This window comes from Pseudoliparis swirei, chromosome 15, assembly GCF_029220125.1.
Source record: "Pseudoliparis swirei isolate HS2019 ecotype Mariana Trench chromosome 15, NWPU_hadal_v1, whole genome shotgun sequence".
In the NCBI taxonomy this organism is placed as follows: Eukaryota; Metazoa; Chordata; class Actinopteri; order Perciformes; family Liparidae; genus Pseudoliparis; species Pseudoliparis swirei.
This window is the reverse complement of record NC_079402.1, coordinates 13,266,998-13,290,750: the sequence shown is the minus strand read 5'-3', so window position 1 is coordinate 13,290,750 and position 23,753 is coordinate 13,266,998. Positions and strand designations below refer to the sequence as shown.

General features: G+C 40.8%; 2 protein-coding genes across 6 annotated transcripts in view; one reads left to right on the top strand and one right to left on the bottom strand.

Moving 5' to 3' along the window:
- unc5cb (unc-5 netrin receptor Cb) overlaps nt 1–8,903 on the top strand; it is a 110,071-nt gene extending 101,168 nt beyond the window's left edge. For both annotated transcript variants that reach the window (XM_056432944.1, XM_056432943.1), the window contains 5 exons: nt 3,364–3,597; nt 4,236–4,385; nt 4,474–4,638; nt 6,089–6,267; nt 7,076–8,903. In XM_056432944.1, coding sequence (XP_056288919.1) covers nt 3,364–3,597; nt 4,236–4,385; nt 4,474–4,638; nt 6,089–6,267; nt 7,076–7,235 — 888 coding nt within the window. In that variant the 3' untranslated portion in view covers nt 7,236–8,903. The remainder of the gene's footprint in view (nt 1–3,363; nt 3,598–4,235; nt 4,386–4,473; nt 4,639–6,088; nt 6,268–7,075) is intronic.
- Nucleotides 8,904–11,360: 2,457 nt separating this feature from the next.
- The window catches only part of bmpr1bb (bone morphogenetic protein receptor, type IBb), a 55,270-nt gene continuing 42,877 nt past the window's right edge, over nt 11,361–23,753 (bottom strand). For all 4 annotated transcript variants that reach the window (XM_056432368.1, XM_056432369.1, XM_056432367.1 and 1 more), the window contains 10 exons: nt 17,338–17,497; nt 16,888–16,993; nt 16,467–16,569; nt 15,251–15,347; nt 14,488–14,632; nt 13,954–14,146; nt 13,470–13,767; nt 13,189–13,358; nt 12,838–12,968; nt 11,361–12,400 (listed from right to left, as the gene is read on the bottom strand). In XM_056432368.1, coding sequence (XP_056288343.1) covers nt 12,275–12,400; nt 12,838–12,968; nt 13,189–13,358; nt 13,470–13,767; nt 13,954–14,146; nt 14,488–14,632; nt 15,251–15,347; nt 16,467–16,569; nt 16,888–16,993; nt 17,338–17,497 — 1,529 coding nt within the window. In that variant the 3' untranslated portion in view covers nt 11,361–12,274. The remainder of the gene's footprint in view (nt 12,401–12,837; nt 12,969–13,188; nt 13,359–13,469; nt 13,768–13,953; nt 14,147–14,487; nt 14,633–15,250; nt 15,348–16,466; nt 16,570–16,887; nt 16,994–17,337; nt 17,498–23,753) is intronic.

Below are 23,753 nucleotides of genomic sequence, written 5' to 3'. Positions count from 1 at the left end.
GACACGACTCAAAAACAGGACCCAAGAGCACGACTTGAAAATTCAGGGCAATCCAACGGGTTTATTTTAACATAGGAAGTCCCCAAAAATTCCAAAGAAACAAAGTACAACATAAAGTTGCTGCTGAGCAGGAAACTAAGATTGGGTTTATAAAAACAGAAAATCACAGCTATGCTGGGAAAAAAGACTTGATCAAAGTACAAACAAAATCACAACTATGCTGGAACTGCAAACCAGGACAAAAGACTACACTAACATGAACAACGCTTACTTTGACTAGAAGGATCAGGACGAGACACAGGTAGACACAGGCTTAAAATACATGAGGAAATGGGGAACAGGTGGACACAATCAGGGGTGGAGCAGACAATCACACTAACGAGGAAACACCGGGGCAGGAAATAAAGTTTCTGAAATGAGAGAGGACAGTTACTACAAAATAAAAGCGGACATGGAAAACAGGACTAAAACATAAAACTTAACATAACCGACGAGACATTACATTTCTGTCTGTCTGTCACACACAAACACACGCACACACACACACCCGCACACACACAGACACACAAAACAGATCCCCAAAAATGAGTAGCACAGCTGAGATAATACGAAAGATCTCGTTTACGACCGTTATTATCATCATTATTTGTACCTACCAAGAGAGCCTTTCTGGTTAAGCTCTCCATCCATGTGGTTTTTAATAAACTCGCACAGGAAAGAGCGTGCTGAAATATGTTAAAAGTCGAAGATGCTGAAAGAGTTAAAACAACCCATAGGCTAATCAGTTGTGTAACAGCCGAACACGAGCACAAGGAAAAGCAGGAAGAACGCCAAAATGCTTAATTGTCTTAGGAATTCGGATATTAGTCTATCAAGGCTTAGGGCCCAAATTAATAATACATGACGGTACATTAGAAGAGGGTACTCTTAAAGGAGGGTAAATGTTGTGTGTGTATATATATATATATATATATATATCTATAAGCTCAGTGAGCCAGGGCTTGAATACAATCACTTCCATGAAGACACCATCACTTCCAGGAAGGCACCATCTCCACTGCTGATGTGATGACTTATGCAGCAGAGAAAGAGTGCCAGTCTGGCCCACATGCCTCTGTGACATTGATGAATCACTCGGAGGCAGCCGATAAAGCTCATAGTAAACTGAGGATTTTTAAGGAGGAATAATATTGATCAAGAGCAACTCTGGGGGGGGGAGCCAAGTGTGTGTGTGTGTGTGTTGTGTGTGTGTGTGGGGGGGGGGGGGGGGGGGCTACATTCTGATGCAATTTTCAAGTAACCAATTGTCTCACTAATCAGTCGGGCTCCTGTTTTTATCAAAATGTGCTCACACCTCAAATAAAGTCTGGAGCTTGGGATCATTGAACATATTGGTAGGACATTTTCCATATTTCATATATTGAACGGGATGTGGTCCCCCCTGGTGATTCCACACTTGCTATTAATTAGATTGCTGAGCTGTCAGAAAGGCAGATGGTACTATCCAATATATATATATATATATATACATAAATACATACATAAATACATACATACATACATACACACCATCCCTGGGAACATGGTATGATGATGATGATGTGATGAAGACAGCAGGTCATATAGTGAGGAACATGTGGGCTTTCTGCTTCAGTAACTCTTCTACAAAGAAATGTGTGAATAATTAATGCTGTGTGTGTGTGTTTGTGTGGTTTCATGGTTGACATATGTATGAAGCAAAACCCTACTTTTCCACTGTGTGTTCTAATTATCGCCCAATAAGGAGCCCCAGTGCCTTCCCTCAGGAGCAGTTAAAGAGTCTAATGATCAGCCATAACACTGCTGTTAAACGGCCGAGCCCACAATACAATACTGTAATTCCTCTTCTGTCTCTCATAATAGGCTGCGTTAAAGCCAATGTGATGCTCACAGGAGTGTTTGGATTAGAGAGAGAAAGAGAGAGAGAGCGAGAGAAGCCAAGATCAAGAGAGATCAAGAGACGGTCTTAATGGGAAATAAATATGCCCTGGCATTCCTGCCATTACAGGGATACTACAAATACTCCATAAACGTATATTAGTCTTCTTCTATTACCTCACGTACACAATGTGTTAAAAAATTAAGGTCACAGCTTGTGTAAAAATCTGTGACCCCTAATTGTACTCCCTTTCCTTAAATTGGGAGTACAATTAGTGGTTTCAATCCACCCATTTGTTCCCACTGCAATTAATTAAAATTCCCTTGGTGGAATTATTCTCTGGGTTTACCGACATTTTTGAAATGTATCTTATGTGAATTGCAAGATAAGAGCAATGCATTGCAGCATCAAGCATGGATACAAATAATTCTGCCCACGCACAAGAATGGCCGACTGTTGCTCAGTGGTGGAGCGGTGGAGTCCAAGGCTCTGGTCCAGCTCCGTGTGACACACTGTGCCCGTGTGTGAACGTGTGAAAGATGACATGTAGCGGTGAAGCGCTTCAAGTGTTTGGACGAGTCCATTTACCGCTTCTTTGTCCAGAGACATTCTCTCTCTGAGTCCCATCTCATCCCTGACCTCTGCACTGTCTCCACTCTCATTGTCAGCGATTCAATGAACATTTCCGACCTACACAATCTTCTGATTGAAATAGTTGAAAAACCCGTTGTACATTGTGATTTAGCATGTCCGACATTTTCTCTCCATCTGCCCTCTGATCCGAGTCGTGAGACCCCAACAGATCAATATGTTCAACTTCTACCTCAAAGGCATACTATATTAGTAAATACAGCTTCTGGGGTGGAAATATGGTGGGATATGTCATGTGATATAAAATGTCAATGAGCAATGTTAGCTACTTGGCCAAAGTACTTTCGTACCGGTTTTAAAACTTGACCAATCAGAGTACATCTTGGCTATGTTTTACAAACATGGAGGGGAAAGTTCAAATGACCCAGTAAAGCATCACATTGAGCTCAACTTGCTGTGACGGATTATCTCCAATGGATGGTAAATACTTCGACAAATGTAATTTATAGTGCTTAAGATTGAACAGTGTGCAAAGAAATCATTTTAATTACATTTAGAAGAACATGAATTTGATAATGTGTCTCGCAGAAAGCAACAGTGACCGTTTTTCTCTGATATTAATGTTTTTACTTGCCAACAAATTAAAACACGACGGGACCAGCGCCAGAGTTACAGCATTATAAATGCTTTTAATTATGTTTTTTGTTATCATCTTTTTCCTCTATAATGTTTCTTGCTACTACCAAATGAAACAAAATGATGAAACACAGACTGTTTTCATTTTTCTTTTTATTCTTTTTGCTTATTATCGCCTAAACTCGTGTCACTTTTTGGGTGTTCCTGTCCACATGTAGGATGTGGTGGTGGTAGGAGAGGAAAACTTCACCACGCCGTGCTACATCCAAATGGATGATGAGTCCTGCCACATCCTGACGGAGACTCTGGGAACCTCCTGCCTCGTGGGCCAATCTCTCAGCGCTGCAACCACCAAGCGCCTCAAACTAGCCATCTTCGGCCCTGTCACCTGCCCAGCCATGGAATACCACATCCGAGTCTACTGCCTGGACGACACACAGGACGCGTTCAAGGTGCGTGGGGCCGTTCTTATGTCTCTTTGTCTGCTAAAATGTTAAGTAGCCCACATTGTATGTGTTTGTGAGCATTATTGATGTTTGTGAGTCCACTGACTTGTTAATGTGTGTGTGTGTATGTGGCCAGTAGATTTTGGAGGCAGAATGATAAATCATTGTGTTGCTGTGTCATAATAAGAGGAGACAAGCGCTTGCATTTGTAAGAAAGATGTAGCTGCTGCGCCAACACAAAACAAGCCACTGTTATCCCTCTATTCTACTATTGTCTCCCTCTGTTTAATACCTCCATCTACCTACATGGAGGAAAGATAAGGACGGAGTATTGTAAGGAGCAGGGATATTAAACACGGTTATTAAGTTTGGGAATGGGTAATGAGAAGTGATAGAGATCCTGCTGCAAAGAAATGGAAGTTTGTCTCAGATGGCTGGTCCAGATTCAGCTTCTTAAAGCCCAGAGGGAGAGCGAGCAATATACCATCACAAACATTTCATTTCCAGATTAATATTAGACCATTTGCACGAAAGCTGCTGTAGCAAACTACATCAGTTTACAGCTGCACAATAGTACACTCATGTGTGGTCACAGTCAGTAAACTCTGTTTTAAAACTAAACATGTGTGTGTTTGTGTGTTCAGGAAGTCTTACAGATGGAGAAGCAAATGGGTGGAAAGTTGTTGGATGAACCAAAGTCTCTCAACTTTAAAGACAGCACCCACAACCTACGACTTTCCATTCACGATGTCCCCCACACGTTGTGGAAAAGCAAACTGCTCGCCAAGTACCAGGTATGCTGCTCGTACACCTTCTCAGATGAAGACAACGCTCGTGTTCACATGCTGGCTGACAGCTGAGTTGATCTTCTTCTCTCTTCAGGAGCTTTCCTTTCAGCAGGTGTGGTGCGGCTCACAGAGAAACCTCCACTGTTGCTTCACCCTGGAGCGCTTCTCTTCCAGCACGGTGGACCTGGCCTGTAAGATATGTGTGCGCCAGGTGGAGGGAGAAGGACAGATCTTTCAGCTGGACACGACACTCTCAGAGGTAGGGCTTGTACTTGCATACATTCTCCTTTCAGGCGTAAAACTATTATGCTGTCAACCTTCCTGTCTGCCCTTGACTGTGTTGTCACTCTGGTAAACCTTGTGCTTTATGCTTTATTATAAATGACAAAAGTCCATTCATTTTAGCTCTGCGTCAGACAGTTAACCTTAAAGGAAGGTGAGAAGAAATAGCAATATTATGCTATCAATGTTAAAGCTGTGAGACTGTTAAATCCAGTAACTACAGGACACAATCGCCCTTATACCGTGGAGATACCTCAGTGTACGCACTTGTGTCGGCAGAACTGGTTTTCATGTACTACTGAAGCTAAATGTCTTTTAGAGAGCTAAAAGACAAAATAATCAATATCTATTAAGTGCATACCATGTGGTAAATATTTTCACCATGTTACCCTTTCGTCAGATATCCCTTTCCAAATGGGGAACTGTCAAAAACAGGGCAGATAAGTTTCACCCTCAGTTCCTCGTCAGAAATTATTCTAAATATAGCGGACACTTAAACTGCCCCCGTTCACAGCAGCACAATATGCTTCTCCAAACTGTTGGCCATCATCTAGTGGAGGTTACACACTGACCTCATACGACCCCACTTCAAAACACCTGAACTGTCCCTTTAGTCTCAATGAATGAAAAAGAAATAAAAAGCAGCCATAACTATTGCGTAACAGAATGATTCACCTTGTTTAGATATGAGCAATGCATCACAAAAGAGACTTTAAAATGTTCTTTTTAATAATGTAGACTACGCCTTCCTCCATCACATTGCTTTCCTTCCCTCTTTGCTGTGAGAGATACTTAAATGAATGTACCCTCCTCCCTTCCATGACCTCTTACCTCTCTTTGCAATGTTCACAAAAGGACAGGCAGGGTAGAAGGTGGGAGTCTCAACCCTGCGGCCTTCATATAGTCCTGACAGGCCAATGGAGAGCAGAGGGGGAATAATCGCCCTCCAGTCGCGCTGCACTTGTTTCACAAAGGCCATCTGGCCAGGAGGAGGGAGCTTGAGGGATGGCGGAGCTCTCTGGCTTTGTGCTCCGTAATGAGATGAATTACTGGACGTGCAGTCCAGAGCCGCATGACCTTGCTTCATTCGTCTCTGGGTCTCGCTCTGCTTCCTGGAGCACTTATTCCTCAAGATGCAATATATTTAAAAATCAGTCACTTGCATCAATACATTTACGCCACTAAGAGGACATACAGATATTACAGATAGATTCATACAGATACACATACAGATTAAGCGTCTTTGGGTATTTAGAAAAGCGCTATAGAAGTCCGAATTATTATTATTTTAAATGTATACTTTTTATACAACATGGAAACATACATTGTTTGTGCAATGAATACGTTCAGAGGCACGTTATGTTTAATTTTGTGATATGTTGTTAAATTATGTACATGCTGCTCTCTCTCTCTCTCTCTCTCTGCAGGATTCCCAGAGTATTGACACGTCTCTGCTGGACCCGGCCAGTAACATCACCACACTGGTGGGGCCCAATGCCTTCCGCATCCCGGTCTCCATCCGACAAAAGTTGTGTGGCAGTCTGGATGCACCACAGACCCGGGGCAATGACTGGAGGATGTTGGCCCACAAACTTAACCTTGACAGGTGGGTAAAGGAAAGGGGCTGCCTGAGGGAGAGAAAAGGAGTGACAGATTTCGGCTCCTAGTGGTCACAGTTTGGCCAAGAGAAAAGGCCGTTATCAGTTGTTGATAATATCTTTAAGGGGAAATGAAAGCGTGAAAGAGATCGAGTGGATAAATGAGAGTGACTTGTTTTATAAATATAGACAATCTTTCTTTTCTTTATTTTGATGAAAATTAGGTAACAAGATAACACAGGGAACAAAACTGAAGTCTGTTTTTATTAGATTACAATATTTCTGAGACAGTGTAGATCATTTTGATAAGCATCTGCTGAATTGAGATGAATTGAGTTTGACTAACTGAGACAGACGCAGAGAGAGACAAAGATGAAGCGATACGTCTCCCATGTGTCTTTGATAGTCTGTGTGTGTGTGTGATGGAGATACAGTGTGTGTCCAGTTATACGGTCCCAGTTATAGATACAAGGGACTAGAAAACTAGAATTTCAAATTTCTTATGATGGTCATCATGTCAGTTACAATGTGCTGTGAAACGCAGGAATCAGATTCTTCTTTCAAAAACTGTTTGGTATGTAGGTATAAAGAATTAATAATGCTGGACTTGTTATAAGTGGTCTGGCATAATTCTAAACATGTATTACACATTTTCAAAGGCCTCATAAACACATTATAATGTCTTATAAATGTGTAAAGAAGAAATGATGTGTGTGTATATATATATATATATATATTATATATGTTATTTTTCTAGCAATCTCTTACTTCCCTTTTCTTCCCTCCACCTCTGTTTTTCCACTATCCTTCACCCAGGTATCTTAACTACTTTGCCACCAAATCCAGTCCCACGGGAGTGATCCTCGACTTGTGGGAGGCCCAGCATTTTCCTGACGGCAACCTCGGCCGTCTGGCCCAGGTGCTGGAGGAGATGGGACGCCATGACAGCCTTGTTCCTTTAGCGACTGAACACTGACATCTGCCCACCAGAGAGTGAGACATTCCGGGGGAAAGAAGACATAAAAAGCATCACCATGACAATTGCAGATGCACCGCTCACAGGTAGTGTGTGTGTGAGTGTGTGCACACTCGGAGAAGTAAGAAAAAATAAAGTGCGAGGTCTACTCAGCCGTGACCCAGTTAAACATTGGCAACAAAGGGTGTAAAAACTTGGAGGCTAAACAAGATTCTCTGTCATTTCTCTCTGGCTGCTCCTCTCTCTCTCCCCTTCTGGTACAACAACTTGATATTTTTGGCCCTTGTTTCCTTGGAAACAGCTGTCCGGTTACTTGGATAGACTATGTGGATGATGCCCTTGCCATAGACAACAGTCTAAGAAGTGTGACACTATCAAAGGTCAAAGAAGCAAAGAAACGCTGCTTGGATCAAAGGAAACATATCTCATTCTCAACAAAAAAAACAGTCTCCATAGCAACCCCATGGATGAGTATGTGTCCTGTGATAACATAGTATTTAATAATATGCCTATTTATACATATCTTTTTTTTATTTGATGCTGCCTGTTAGGGAATACTTTGCAGTGTCCTGGCATTTCGTTTCCTGTTCCATCCAGTTTGACTGTATAATAGCGCCTCCAGCTGGACTCTTGCAGTAATGACTCCTTTACGTGTACAGAGGGAAATCAATAATGTAACCATTTTACAGCTTAAGTCTTGCTGTCGTAACTACTTTTAATGCGTTCTATTCATGTCATGTATAATTAATGATTTTCAATTATGTGTGCTTTTTTTACGTGATTATTTTTTTAGATCCTTGAAATATTTTTGATAAGTTGCATTGGTTATGATTCTTCTTTTCTTTTCTTTGCATGTTTATTATCAGGTCATTTGGCTAATTACATCAATTTCTCGCCCCTAAATAAATGGTGGCCGAGACATTATTACCATACTGAATAAATTCATGATTGATGCTGATGATTTGTATGTTGTTCACGATGATACCATCAACATCGAAGAGACTAGTCAGAGAGGAGAGGTGGGAACTGTAGAAAGGGAATCAAATAAATATATTTTTGTAGGACCAATGCAACGGAATAAAACTGCTTTGTACCAAATAATTGACAGACAGTGTATGAGGTCAACCGGAGAGCGGTCATCTAACTATATTGCACGCCATTTAAAAGTGTCATTTATTGTGTTCAGAACCAAATGACACTCATCTGTAATTTTGGAGAACAGACTCAGACTTCTGTGTTTGTGTATTAATGACAGAAGCCGTCAGTGTTGTGATGACACTGAATGTGTGCGTAAAAATATCTTGATAGTTGTAAACGCAACATTCCCTTGATGCAGCCACACTGGAGTGTTTCAAGTGTTCTTGTTTGGCTCTTGGTTTTATTTTGTTCTTTTAATGGCAGTTGTCCCAGTTTTCGTAAAGCCGTCTATGCAAACTTTGCATCTCTCTGAAACAATCTTTACATTCTCAGTGGGCTCGCCTTTTGCATTCCCTAGTTGTTCTTCAGCTTCACGATTATTATTGTGTATAGTGAGAATGTAGCCTGTCTGTTTCTGCCACTCATGATGTTCCTCGCAACTGCTTGCATTTCATCTGTCAAGTTATTGTACAAAGTGTAAGAAAGAATTTTTAAGACTAATAATAAATTATATTTATATGCAACATTGAACACGGAGCATGAGGATCTCATTTGTTTGCAGTGCAAGATTAATAACTTGAATCTTACAGCAACATTCAACATAAATAGGCAAGCTTTTATTCATAGTCTTTTTTCCTATACTCATACACTCATTAATCACATGTGTTCAGATTAAATGAGAAGCGTGCCATAGTGGTCGAGTCGACAGGGCAATTTGATGATTTATCTGTAAATAAATCATTAAAACACATTTTAACATTCAGTTAGAGAATAATTAGCAATAGATTTCAGCTAAATTATGAACAAATTAATTGTGAGTGGAAAGGAGAGACGATAAGGGAGAACAAAGTCTCACTGAACGGAAGCTAAAAATCACAAATGACAAGTGTTTTATGCAGAGGGCTTATTTTGATATGTAATATGATAAGACTTAAGATGAACATACAAATACTATACAAATCAATACAGAAGGCACAACCTGAATACTTGGTCTGAGGCAGAGGCAGCTCAGACAATCAGAGGGCAGATCCCTCGTGACATAATAAACCTTTTGCCACTCATTTTCCCGACTCCCTGTAGACTGTTGTCTCCATCGCTCGTCCTCGGTGTCGGTTTCCTTTGTCCTATCTTTCACAGTCTCTTTCCCCCTCCCCCTTTCTTTAATTGGCCAGTGTAAGTGGCGCTGTGCCAGTGGCAGTGGCAAGTCTCTGGTGATGAGAGCATCTCTCCTTAACGCTCCGTCACAGTTTGCTGTCTCGGGTCTCTAACACCTTCGCCAGGGTCTTCTTCACCTCCGAGGCGAAAACATGTTTTTAACTAATGATGCATATAGACAATGAATAGATTGTGTTTAAGTGCAAACAAAATAAAAAAATTAAAAATTGTTTCCCCTGACCTCCAGAAATGCAAAGTTGGGCCATCCTCTAAGCACGGAGACCAAAGCTGTCCATGTCAGCCATTATAAAAGAGCGGGTCTCGTTTCGGGTTTCTTGCAACACCTCAGGGGACATAAATAACGCTTCGTACCAACTCGTGGGTTGGGAGGGATATTCACCTTGTTGTTGTCACAGAGAGATGCTGAAGAAACAGAAATTAAATGCGTATATTTTAGGAAACGTCCATGGTTTTTCTAAATTATATTAAAATGAGTTTCTTAAAAGGTCATGAAAGAGTTATACTTTGTACAGTAAGTCATACTGTAAAACATGTCTTAAAAAGTGTAAGTATAAACCTTACAAACATGTAAATAAAATGAAAAAATATAAATTGTATAATTGTAAGCATTTTTAAGACATTTTTAATCTGTTTGTATTAAGGGATATTATATCATATATGTTTGACATGAATAGAAAATCCATCGAGATGCATAGTCTTTTTATTTGGGAATGTTATCCAGATCCACTCACACACTCATCAATCACATATGTACAGATTAAATAAGGCACATGCCATAGTGGTAGAGTGGATGGGACATATTCTGTACACGGACAATTCATCAAATACACATATTAACATCCAGCAAGGCAATCAATAGATGTCAGCAAATGATATGCAAATGAATTGTGAGTGGAAAGAAGAGACAATGAAGGAGAGCAAAGCCTTAGCCTCAATTTTGAAGGTCAATCAAAAATTCCCAAATTTTCAAGCGTTTTAAGCAGAGGTCTTATTTTAATTGATATAAAATGTGCATATGAATTCTATATAGAAAACTTGGTTTCTGCTGGACATGTTTTATCATTACATTGATCTTACTCTGCTTTATTCTGTCATAATAATAATAATAATATCATCATTGACCATGAGGTCACAGATCGTGACATTTCTTTTGATGGATGCCAGTCACTATGGACGGAGTTGACTGACCGAGTCCAGTGGCGGCTGGTGACATTTTTGGGGGGTTGGGGGCGCAGTTGGGCGGCGCGGTTTAAATAGCACTCCACAATGAGAAGAAAAGAGGTTTTGAGTAGAATATTGTAACAAAGCTTTATTTCAAGAACACAGTGCTCAACACTGTCCACAACAACGAAACAAACGAAACATTGGATTCAGAAAGAGATGCATCACATTGTACATTGTCCCCACTACTTGTAAAGAAATTTAGCCCGCCTCTCTTTCAAGTTGGCAAACAAAACTAAAATATGCCCGTGCCAAACCATATACACTGCTTTTAAAGTCCAACAGCATTGCTATCATTGCCAAATGTATTGTAATATCTACAAAGTAACAACATATGTTTAGTTTGCCAGCATTAAAAGCAGTTTTCCCTCAAGTTATTTCACCTAGGTCCTAAAATGGCCTTGTGTAATTAGATACAGTATATTATCATAAATAAAATGTGTGTACGTGCTGATCTGGAGTCAGTTTGGTAGGATTTGGGTATGAATAAATTATTTCATTTAAAATATGGATTTTTATTTAAAGATATTCATGTAATTTGCATGCAAAATAGGTCTACCTGAACCAAGGACAAAAATGTCAACCCGCAACACTTCAAAAGTGGCCCGATTCCGCAGGAAAACCGCGGACCTGGCAACACTGCTCTATGGGCTGAGGGAACATACGGGTCTCTGATCTGCCGAATAATCCAATCGCGTGCGCACATTTGTGCGCACCAAGATTCCCGGTTTCATCCGCCAATGTGAAGCCGGTCATTGCCAAAACGACTGAAATGTTGTATCGATGCCGTACACACACGTTAGACCAGCCTCGAAAAAGGGGAGGGGCTTCTCTCCGTGATAATGGCGATATATTATATTTTTTCACATTAACTTAAGTGGTTGTTGACAGGGGCTTACGGTCTCCCACACACATTTAGCTCGTCAACACGGTATATTTACTATTTAAATGATTTGGCATATAATGTTTTTTGACAGGATTTCTTTTTTTTCTTCTTTTTTTTTCGTCTCCAAATTTTAAGAGGGGCGGCGCACTAGCGCCCCCTATGGACGAACCGCCACTGACCGAGTCCAAAAAAGAAATGTGAAGACAGCTGAGACAGTACAAAAGACTGCACATAGAATACTGCAATATGGCTTTAGGAGGGTGGAGCAGAGGCTCCTCCGTTTAGAAGGAAGCAGACGGATATCAGTGCTCCTCTCCTGCAATGGTCACCGTCCGCCGGCCCGTCTGACAACCACTCAGCTTTCACAGAAAGCTCAACCCGGACACCTGGTCTGAGGCCGCATACAACAGGCGGGAACATCCCCCCTGACAAGAAATCTTTCGCCCCTCATCTTTCTGGCTCCCTGTCAACCATTATCTCCATCGCTCATCCTCGCGGTCGATTTCCTTTGTCCTATCTTTCACAGTCTCTTTTTCCTCCCCCTTTCTTCTATTGGCCAGTGTAAGTGGCGCTGTGCCAGTGGCAGTGACAAGTCTCTGGTGATGAGAGCATCTCTCCGTCACAGTTTGATGTCTTGGGTCTCTAACATCTTCGCCAGGCTCTTCTTCACCCTCAAGGCTGTGAGGCGACAGGTCGGGTTGTGAGCCCAACACTCGGACATCAGTTTCCCCATCTGCAGTAAACACTGGAGACACATGTACGTATGAATAAGAATAAAACATCAATATAAAAAAAGTGTGCAAGTTGAAACAAATGGATTATCAATGATGAATATGTGATAAAGCATTTTTTAAACCAATATGACTTTTTTATCTTACTCTTTAAATAGTCAGAACACCACTTAAATATTTTTTTATTGACCACTTACTACTATGTATAGTACAACTCCTGGCTTTTGGTGAAAAACTCATGACTCATGACTGACTCACTTTCTACTTACTCTGCAGTGATATATGTGCAGAATAAAAACCATCTGGCAACCCAAAGTGTTTTAATGGTTTATTACTGCTATATAAATCATGTATAAATAATTCACGAAACATTAGTAAAGCTTATATCACGTATACAGACTTATATAAATCTGAATTGTTCAAAAACGGGATGGAAAAATATTTAAATTACCTCATCGCTAGTCCAACGATTAGCAAATGAAGGTCTTTGTTTTTTAATGCAGACAACTTCTCTCATGTCTTCATAGGATGGATCAGTGGGCACAAGGTCATAATAGGGCAGCTGATACTCCTCCACAATGCCTTCAGAAAAAACAGATATGGGAAATAGCATTATTATTTAGAAAACATCTCGGTGTGTTTAAGGTCATGTCCAAGTGAAAAGAAAGAAGAAAGAGATGGAGTGTTATATTTTATTCAGCTGATATTTACTTATGCTGATATCTATATTTTTGTATTTTGTAAATGTAAAACACTTTGAGTTTAGGCGTAAAACAATGTGCTATATAATTTGTTTCCTGACCTCCAGAGATGCAACGTCGAGCCATCTCCCAAACAATGAGGCCAAAACTGTACATGTCAGCCATTATAAAAGACTGGGTCTTGTTCAGGGTCTCTTCCAACACCTCAGGGGGCATATACCGCTTCGTTCCAACTCGGAGGTTGGGAGGGATATCCACCTCGTTGGTGTCACTGAGAAAGGAACGAGAAACACAAATGGGAAGAAGATATGTGAAGAGATGTACAAGATGCTTCAAAACTCTATTGAAATGAGTCTTCAAACGTCAAAGACGTGTGTGGTACCTGTTAAACTTGACCGCCAGGCCGAGGTCTGCAATACAGCAGAATCCGTTCTTTTTTACCAAGATGTTTTTACTCTTCAGGTCTCTGTGTGCAATGGCCGGTTTGCCCTGTGTGCCGTAGATCTCTGTGTGCAGGTGACAGAGGCCCGATATGGACGAGTAGGCCAGTTTCAGCAGAGCCTTGACGTCCAAGGTGTTGGACTTGAGGTAGTCGTACAGGGATCCATTCTCGTGGTAGTCTGTGATTAAGTAGAGCTGAGTCCACGAGCCGGTTCCTTTAATATCTGCTGCTATGAATCCTGGGGGTTGGAAAGAGGGGATGCTCGGAATGAAAAACGTGTGTGCATATGGAAAATAACACAATACATTTAGCTCAGTAGTAACATTAAAGTCCCTTGGGGGTTACCTCCATTTAAGCCCTCCGTCTTTACGGACACACGTCAGTCCTTTTTTCACACGAATTTTTCACATTCATATCAACTTACCCAGGATATTGTCATGTCTCATCAGGAAGGTCTGGTATATTTCAGTCTCTCTGAACCAGCTGTCTTCTTCTGTGGTGAAGAAGACTTTAACGGCCACTCTCTCTCCTCTCCACTTGCCCATCCAGACCTCTCCGTATCGCCCTTTTCCAATCTGCTTGATCATCTGAATCTGTTTGGCGATTGTGCGCTGCACCTGGCAATAAATAATGAGAACAAAGAATGTGTGGTTTATTATGTCTATTACCTTTAAGCTTCTTTTTTAATGTTCTTTAAAAACGTATTGATTATTGAAACTTCATCATTGCAACAACCTTTAAAATTTTGGTAGGATATAAACTCTTTCCTGCTGCTTTTTTAAAATGAGTTGCAATACCATGGAAGACATTTTCAAAGTACAGTTGTACATCATTATTGCATCATTATTCTCAATTTTTTTTAATAAATAGGTAAAATCACCCAGACATGTAATGTAATTTTGTTCTTTTAGGACTGGGCTTGTTATGTTGAGACAGATGTGCACTTCTATTGTCTTACCAGTAGAGGGAGTCCGGACCCTGAGCCAGACCCGATGCTGCGGGAATGCTCTATCAGGTCCCTCAGAGATTCTCCAGGGGGGATGTAGGTCTCATCCTGCTCCAGATCGATACTGTAGCGTGGTCGGGATTCCTGCCGCTTATATCTGCCATAAAAAGGTGATGAACTGTTTACTAGATGGACCTGTACTTGTAGATGCCGGTGTTGGATAATGTAATTAACATTAAAATGTCCAAAAAGACAGAGTACAGTACGTCATTAAAATGTCCCAAAAGTAATTGTATGTCATGTCATTAAAATGTGAGAAATATGTAGGATAGTATGTCATTTATTTGTAAACTAAGTCATACATGTCATTAAATGTAAAAATAAAAAAAATAAAAAAGCTCAAATCAAGTTATCCACAAAAAACCTAAAAATCATTATTTCATAAACATTTTTAAATCCTCATAGGACAGTATGTTTAAATTAGTTAATTCAACGTTGTTGTATAGTATTGACAGAATGGACTTTTTTTCACCAGCATTCTGAAACAATATTTCCAACCATCCCGAAGCCAGCTTAATCCATAACTATTGTAAAATGTAATCCCTTTCCATTGGCATAAAATAATATGTCATTCAAATTCAATAAAAAACATCATAAAAAGGCATAGCATAATGATAGGTCATTAAAATAAAAATTAATGTCATAGTATATTATGTCCACACATCAGGAGTGTGAATATGTTGATACATGCATGAGATGTCTTCTGGAAGCTTACCTGAAGTAGCAGAAAATGAGGATGAGAACAATGATGATAATGCAAACTGTGATTGAAATGAAGACAGCCATGTACTGGTTACTGCTGTCAACGTAATCTAAACAGGTGGGGAGACATATTCATAATAATTTAATGTCATTTTAATATTCTGTCAAATTAGAGGTGATATATAGGTGGTGACAGTCATTTCTTTAAATAGTCTTTTCAGCTGTAACATCTTTCTAATATTCATTAGCATGAACAAGCTTCTATTCCCCTTGCTCCCTCTTACTCCCTCTTACTTGATAAAAACAGGAGCCCGACTGATTAGTGAGACAATTGGTTACTTGAAAATTGCATCAGAATGTAGCCCCCCCCCCCACACACACACACTTGGTCCCCCCCCCCCCCAGCGTGTGATCGATCACATCCCCTTCCTGAACTCCACATATCAGTTGTCACGCTGACAGCGCTACAGAAACCCCAGAGGCCTCAAGCTGCTCTGGGACTCTAGCCTTTCTGCCGTGCTCCTGCCAATCAGGCACACACACACTTCATGGTGTGCACAGAACCACACACACACACACACACACACACACACACACATACACAAACACGCGTACACACACACACTGGGCTGTTCTCACATCTCAGTGTTAACTCTGGTGAGTAGAGTGTCATGTAGCTGTATGAATCGATGGCCAATCAATAATAAATAAGTTGGAAGACAAATGGTATCGTCCTATATTTCTCCAACTGACTTGACTATTTTGTTTGGTGCTGTTTGCTTGAAGGTCAAAACGAAGTGTGCAATACCTTGTTTTTATGACAGAGAAAGGGAACGAGAGAGAGAGAGAGAAAAAAAAGGAATGTGTGTGTGTGTGTGTAACAGATGGACAGATATCTCACATCCGTCCCAAGGCAAGAAACTCAAGCAGGCCCTGGGGAGAGGCTGTCCTTTTCATTAGAGGGTGAGAGAACAAGCTGAGCCTACAGACTCTGTTTCACCTGCCTCTCTCTCTCTCCCTCTCTTTCTCTCTCTTTCTCCTTCTCTCTCTCTCTCTCCCTACAGCATGTGCCACTTCACTTCACTCCAGCACCACACTGTGGTTTGTAACAGTTTAAACTGTCACTACCCATCACCTCTCGGCGTGGCCTGAATGAGCCCGTTCTAAAAGGCCCTCAAGTGGGGCAGGATTACAGTGTGTGAAAAACAGAGCCAACAAGTGTGTCTTACCTGAAGTCATTAGTGGAGGAAGAGTAGGGTGCAAGTCTCTGTTGCAATAGTCCTGATCGCTGCAACACTCCAGAGCTCTCCTCGAACCAGCATTCCACGTGTACTGTCACAGAACAACACACACACACAGTTACATGCTTTTCCACGTAAAACTAATGAAGATACACGAATAGGAAATATTTACAGCCACTCTTACTCCTAATGAGAAACATTTTACAATATACCAAATGTTTTTCCCAAATGTTTGTGTAAAGATAGCGGATAGCAAGACAAGTCGGATTTAAATAGGTCTCATAAACAGCAGCGGTGAGTGCAGGAAAGCTCATAACGGCTTAACAACAGCTCATGAAGAAGGACACACAAGTACAGAAATAGGCAGAAATGCACACGCAGATATACAAAACACACACAGCTGACTTACTTTGCACTGGAACTCGAAACCGGTAAAAGGGAAACAACCTACGGAGAGTACTGCCACACCCGACTCCTCCTTATCCTCCACCATGGTGAAGCAAAAACCATCAGTCCTGCACATACATCATCATATGAGTAAACATTGTCTTCCTCCTCATACAGAAGACATAGTATTTATTGTATTGAATCTAAATCCAGTATTGCTCATTGAGACTAAATCTTTTCAAAATCTTTTTTTAAATCTCATTACATGCATCAGCTAGTGAAAGTGTCCGTTACCTTCATCTCAAGGGACTTGGTGGATCCAATTATTAGGCAATAAGCATTTGCCTCATCAGGTAATCTCTAATAAATACTGTAGATAACCGTTTGTATTATTTTTTAATAGCCTTGATGTGGAAAGGTATTTCCGGAGACTGCGTGTGCGTGTGCATAGCTTTGTGTGTGCTTCACGTACAAGCAGGTATTGTTGACCGAGTCCTCCGGGCAGTCATGGGAGCAGTGACAGCGGAGCGTGTTCTGAGCCGACACTGTGGCTGTGCTGCTGCTGTCCTCCGCCCGTCGCTCCGATCCCCCTTTCCATCCGTTCTCCAGCAGCAGGGTGTCCAGCATGTTGGCTAGAGAGCGAGAGAGCGAGAGAGACTCCAGGTCAATACATCTGGTCACTCTTCTGGCTCCAGGAAAGCCAGAGGGGTCAAATTTAAGCACAGACACCTCAGGGAAATTAAAGACAGAATAAGTCAAAAGGATCCAAACAACATTTCTGCTAATTCCCAAAGGGTCTTGTGTCACGGTAACCATGGCAATTCAATCTACAGTATATGCGGATGCAGTTTGTGCTGCTGAAAGCAAACAAGCTGTTCTGGACTGGACTCAATGTACCTGCATGAAGTCTGGAACGAGAACAACTCTCGTCGCCAGAAAGAAGTATTTGTGCTGTGTGTGTGTGTGTGTGTGCCAGGCTACAAGTGCTTGTGCATTTAATGCAAGTATGTAAGTAAGTGAAACGTGTGTGTGGCTGCAGTATCCATCTACCAATATTTGGCGACGATACAACATTTTCAGAGCTTGAGCTATCATATATAATTTATGATTAAAAGAACAGATAATCCAGTCAAAAATGTTTCAATAAACCTGTTAAATGTTGATCTAGTCTCTGGTGAGACTTTCACTCCTTAACATATATAACAGAACAATTGTACAAACAGATACAAAGAAAGTACGACTGTAATTGGTTAATTATCTCTTGTACACCTTTTGCGTTCCCCATCCCAGCATCAATCTCCAAATAGCACGAGGAGAGTTGACAGACAGCTTGAGTTTGTTATCAAAAGCCTAAACAGCAAAGTGTAGTTCACTAGAGATACAGCAGCATGCAGTGCTCATCTCCTGAGAGGCGAGGGATGCGGCGCAACACAGTACCAAAAGTACAGTAACACCGTACTCGTGTCTTCACATAAACCAGCAGAGACATCGTGTTGCTCTGGACTTGCTCATCCTTGAAAGTATTAAGTGTTGAAAAGCTGCCACTGAACACCGAATCAATACAACGTTATGCTTTGAAGAAGAAAAGGAAATCCATATTAACTTTTTATCAACTGGAACTTTCAGAAACTTTACTTACAGCTAAATGTTGATTATGGAGGAAAAACTGGGAACCAACTGGAATTTTAAAACATTAACGTACACGCCAGTAAGTATCCTGCAAGAAGTATTGTAATAAATTAGGATTCACTTTTTTAGCATTTCATTTAAAAAAAGGAACAATGCACTGTTTACTTTTATCAAATATTATCAGATACAAAATAACTTAAATGGTTCAATTATTCACTAAGAATGATTATTACAATGTGCAACCTTTCTTTTTATCCGTACTATCTAGTAACTGAAGGTATAGACGTTTATCAGTGGAGAATAAAATCATCCATGAAGACTTTTGCGGTGAGAGAGCGTCTTCCTCTATCTTCTGATCCCGTATTAAATTATTGATATCATAAAACTGTAGATTTTTCATCTGTAATGAAAGTGAATTTAGCAGAACTGTAAACCAAAAGCAGAGACATCACAGGTGTGTGTCCCTGCATTGGATCCATCCATCCATAACATCCAGGAATAGCTCCCTTGGACAGTGTGTAAAAGGAGTGAGTAGATGGAGGAAGCACCGCGGCCTGAACAAGGTAACCAGACAGACATTCTGTCCACATCGACTCAGTTTGATTCAAACCTGTCAGGGCGGGAAGTGAATAAGCAGACAGGGGCAGGTCTCTCCGGAAAGAGGTGTTGAGGACGGCTGCCGTAAGGGAAGGAGGATCCTGGTTTGGAGAACTAAAGCAAATGTGGCCTTGAAGAGATATACCACACTCAAACTTGACTGATCAAGAGCTGATTTATAAAGTTAAAATCAGAGTGCTGACTTAGAAACCATATAAAAAGGCACCTAATTATTTATCTCTTTTGTTTAACCTGTTCAAACCACGGAGAGAGCAGTTTGTCATCCAGAGCACAGTGGCAGCGCGTCTCTGGTCGCATAACACGTTTACGTGCACCTCCTACACAATAAGCATTGTTTTATCATCCAATCACATGAATGACATGTTGAACCTACATACATCAGCACAAGTAGTTTGATCTATTCTCCAAGCAAACCTACCGTTTGTTCTGTTTATTAAGGAAAGCAATGTGATATTTATTTAAAGAAAAATGGTTTATCTTCTGTCAAAACAGGTTTATAATTGACTTATTGAGAGTTTGATTGTTATTTATCGTCATATTTGTGGAGCAAACACTTAACGGCACAAGGGGCTTCAGTTTGAGCATTTACGTTAGCAGTGCTATAAGATTTGTGGTATGTCTCGATTGGTACATAAAAGCCTTTTTACAACAGAGTCGCTGTATGTTCAACAGACTATTAAAGAGGCGATAGGATGTGAAGCCAGCAGGAGTCTTCCAGCAAGGTAGAGGCCATCTTTGTTACACTTAGTTAACGTTCTACTCACAAAGAGCTTTTATTCCTTTGCTAAAACACCACATTCATAAGTATTAAATAGTCTACCTTTATTAAAAGATACCCTGCACATAGACTAAAAACTCAACCGAATAGATTTGGGTATATCAAATGAAATGTTAAATTATTTGTATAAATACTGTTTTTCACACATAAATGAACATAGTTCATTGTCCCTTTGTCTCTGTACACACACTCGCTGTGTCAGCGACGAGGCACACTCAAGGTCACCCCGAAATCTGATCTGCATCCCCCACACATTCCACAGGCTGTTCCCCAGCACACACACACACACACACACACACACACACACATAGACACACAAACACACACACATAGACACACAAACACACACACACACACACACTTAGAAGTTACACATTGTGAATTGCTCCAGCTGGAGACGTTCCGTCACAGCTCATCACGTTCAGTGGCTCTGCATCTGAGGGCTTCAGCCTTCCCAAAAGTATTTGCATTAGTGATGAATAGATCACGCGTCGTTGTGTCGTCTTTCTGGCCATGTTTGTCATCTCTTTTGAGATGAACTCTATCACTGTGGTCCGTCCACACGTTCCATGGTGACAGAGGAGCATTGTCACTATGGTGATACTAATGACACACAGGAACGAAACTGACATTGAAATTCTTATTATATCTTTAATACTGCATTTTATAATATACGTTTTCTTTGTTTGCTCATTCTCGGCCCTTAATTCTGTCTGACTGTCCTTACATAGGTACACTTTTGTGGGGGCTTTTCCTTGTTCTCACTCAGGTCCAACTGTTGGGTTGTCGGTGAATTGTTGTTTATTAGACAATAATTATGAGTAAAGGACAAACAAACTAGAGCCGTAATGGATTGACTTGTTATTATATATACTAACTATTCTAATAATACAACAACCCATATGGTACGAATCCATCACACCATGTGTACAAACAACAGGCTAACCTCGATGCAAAAACAAAACACAAATGTTAACCAATGACCAAATGACTTAGCTGATTTAGCTGAATTAGTTTCACAGAAAAAGCTTGCAGATGGTTATTTATTTGCAATATATTTAGTGATTGTTTATAAAGACACAAATCTCCCACTCTTCAACCAACTGAGTAGCTGCATAACAGTCGGCTAAAGCATTGGCAAGATAGTAGTGGTGTTATTAAATTGTTCTTGCATATCACCATCATACCAATACAGGAATGATGATAAGGACGATTATCTTAAAGCAAGGTACACATACCTGGATGATCAGTGCACGGTGACACGTATGACACAAATGCAACAGCAAAATAAAAAACGTTAGAATGTAATAACACTGTTATGTACAGTGGCGGTTCGTCCATAGGGGGCGCTAGTGCGCCGCCCCTCTTAAAATTTGGAGATGAAAAAAAAGAAGAAAAAAAAGAAATCCTGTCAAAAAACATTATATGCCAAATCATTTAAATAGTAAATATACCGTGTTGACGAGCTAAATGTGTGTGGGAGACCGTAAGCCCCTGTCAACAACCACTTAAGTTAATGTGAAAAAATATAATATATCGCCATTATCACGGAGAGAAGCCCTCCCTTTTCGAGGCGCTGGTCTAACGTGTGTGTACGGCATCGATACAACATTTCAGTCGTTTTGGCAATGACCGCTTCACATTGGCGGATGAAACTGAATCTTGGTGCGCACAAATGTGCGCACGCGATTGGATTATTCGGCAGATCAGAGACCCGTATGTTCCCTCAGCCCATAGAGCAGTGTTGCCAGGTCCGCGGTTTTCCTGCGGAATCGGGCCACTTTTGAAGTGTTGCGCGGGTTGAATTTTTTGTCCTTGGTTCAGGTAGACCTATTTTGCATGCAAATTACATGAATATCTTTAAATAAAAATCCATATTTTAAATGAAATAATTTATTCATACCCAAATCCTACCAAACTGACTTCAGATCAGCACGTACACACATTTTATTTATGATAATATACTGTATCTAATTACACAAGGCCATTTTAGGACCTAGGTGAAATAACTTGAGGGAAAACTGCTTTTAATGCTGGCAAACTAAACATATGTTGTTACTTTGTAGATATTACAATACATTTGGCAATGATAGCAATGCTGTTGGACTTTAAAAGCAGTGTATATGGTTTGGCACGGGCATATTTTTGTTTTGTTTGCCAACTTGAAAGAGAGGCGGGCTAAATTTCTTTACAAGTAGTGGGGACAATGTACAATGTGATGCATCTCTTTCTGAATCCAATGTTTCGTTTGTTTCGTTGTTGTGGACAGTGTTGAGCACTGTGTTCTTGAAATAAAGCTTTGTTACAATATTCTACTCAAAACCTCTTTTCTTCTCATTGTGGAGTGCTATTTAAACCGCGCCGCCCAACTGCGCCCCCCCCCCCCCCAAAATTTCACCAGCCGCCACTGGTTATGTACCTTTAATGTTACAAAGAAGAAGCATCTTTTAGAATGGATTGGTGTCGAACAAGAGTCAGTGATGAGTCAGTCGGGCATTGTGTGACCTTTGGAAACTCCAATTTGTCCCTTTTATTGGTAGCCTTATGTGTGTAAGTGTGTGTGTGTGTGTGAATTTAATTCATGATAAATATTGATATCGTCTATCCATCTACTTTGGATTTGTGTTGTGCACTAGATACAGACGTGTGTGATGCGACTTTTATTGCCTATGTTGCAATCCAGACAGACAGTGGCAATCAATAGATATACTGTTAGAATATTGGGTTTGGCTTTTCATTCAAGAAATAACTGGAAATCAATGCAAAACAGAATTACTGCCATTACCAGTGAAAATGGAGGAGAGATGGGAGGGGGGGGGGGGTAACGTCTAAGAAAACAAGAGAAAAGAAATCTCTGCATAAAGTGTTCCAATTAACACGGTCGTTTCACAAATACCAACTTCACAGCACCGCAGCCATTTAATCTGTGAGCCGAGCCCTTCAGTTCATCACAGGCAGAGAGGAGGACATCAGAGAAAAGTGAGATAAGTTACTCCAGGTGGCCAATATAAATCACCTCCTCAAAGGAGACATCTTCCCCAGTGTCTCCAGAGTGCACTCTGACCCTGAGGAGGTCACAACCAACCTGCAAAGGGGCCTACATCCTCCTCCACCCTACCACCGAGCCCTCGTCCCTCTTAACCCACGACAGGCTTCAAAGGACTCTGCCACATGAGACACTCACGCATGTGCACATATTGCACACACACACACAGAAGGAGGCAATTCCATAATCTCTGCTCCATATCTGCCGCGACCACATCGGGTCAACCGTTTCCCCCGAGCAGCTTCCAGCGCCATGTTCTGTGTTTACCGGCCGTGACCAGACTGACGCTCTGGAGGGCCGAGGACCTCACTTTGAGACCCCCAACACCCGCAGCAATAATGCTACAGCTAATTTACGGAGGGGAGATGCGTCTGCCGTATATGCCGCTACACTTTATACACCCAACCACACACACACAGACACACAGACACACACACACATGCACACAAATGCTAGCCCAAAAATGTTTGCGGAGAAAAGAGAACTTTCCACACAGGTGTGAATACAGCAGCGAGCTGCTATATCCACAGCAAAATACTCAAACAGCCAGCAGACGCGGACTGACTGTTGCTCTGTTCCAATGAATACCAAGAACAGAGAAAGAGTGAACAGAGATCTTGGATATAAAAAGGGTTAAAAAGAAAACAGTGATTTCACAGGAAACATATAAAACCATATTATGAAGATGAACATGAAGAACAATTTCCTTATTTTCATACTTATTTTTATCTTTACCATTTCATGTATAGTTGTACAGTATTTATTTTATTATATTCACATTATTATTATTATTATTATTATCATCATTATATTATGA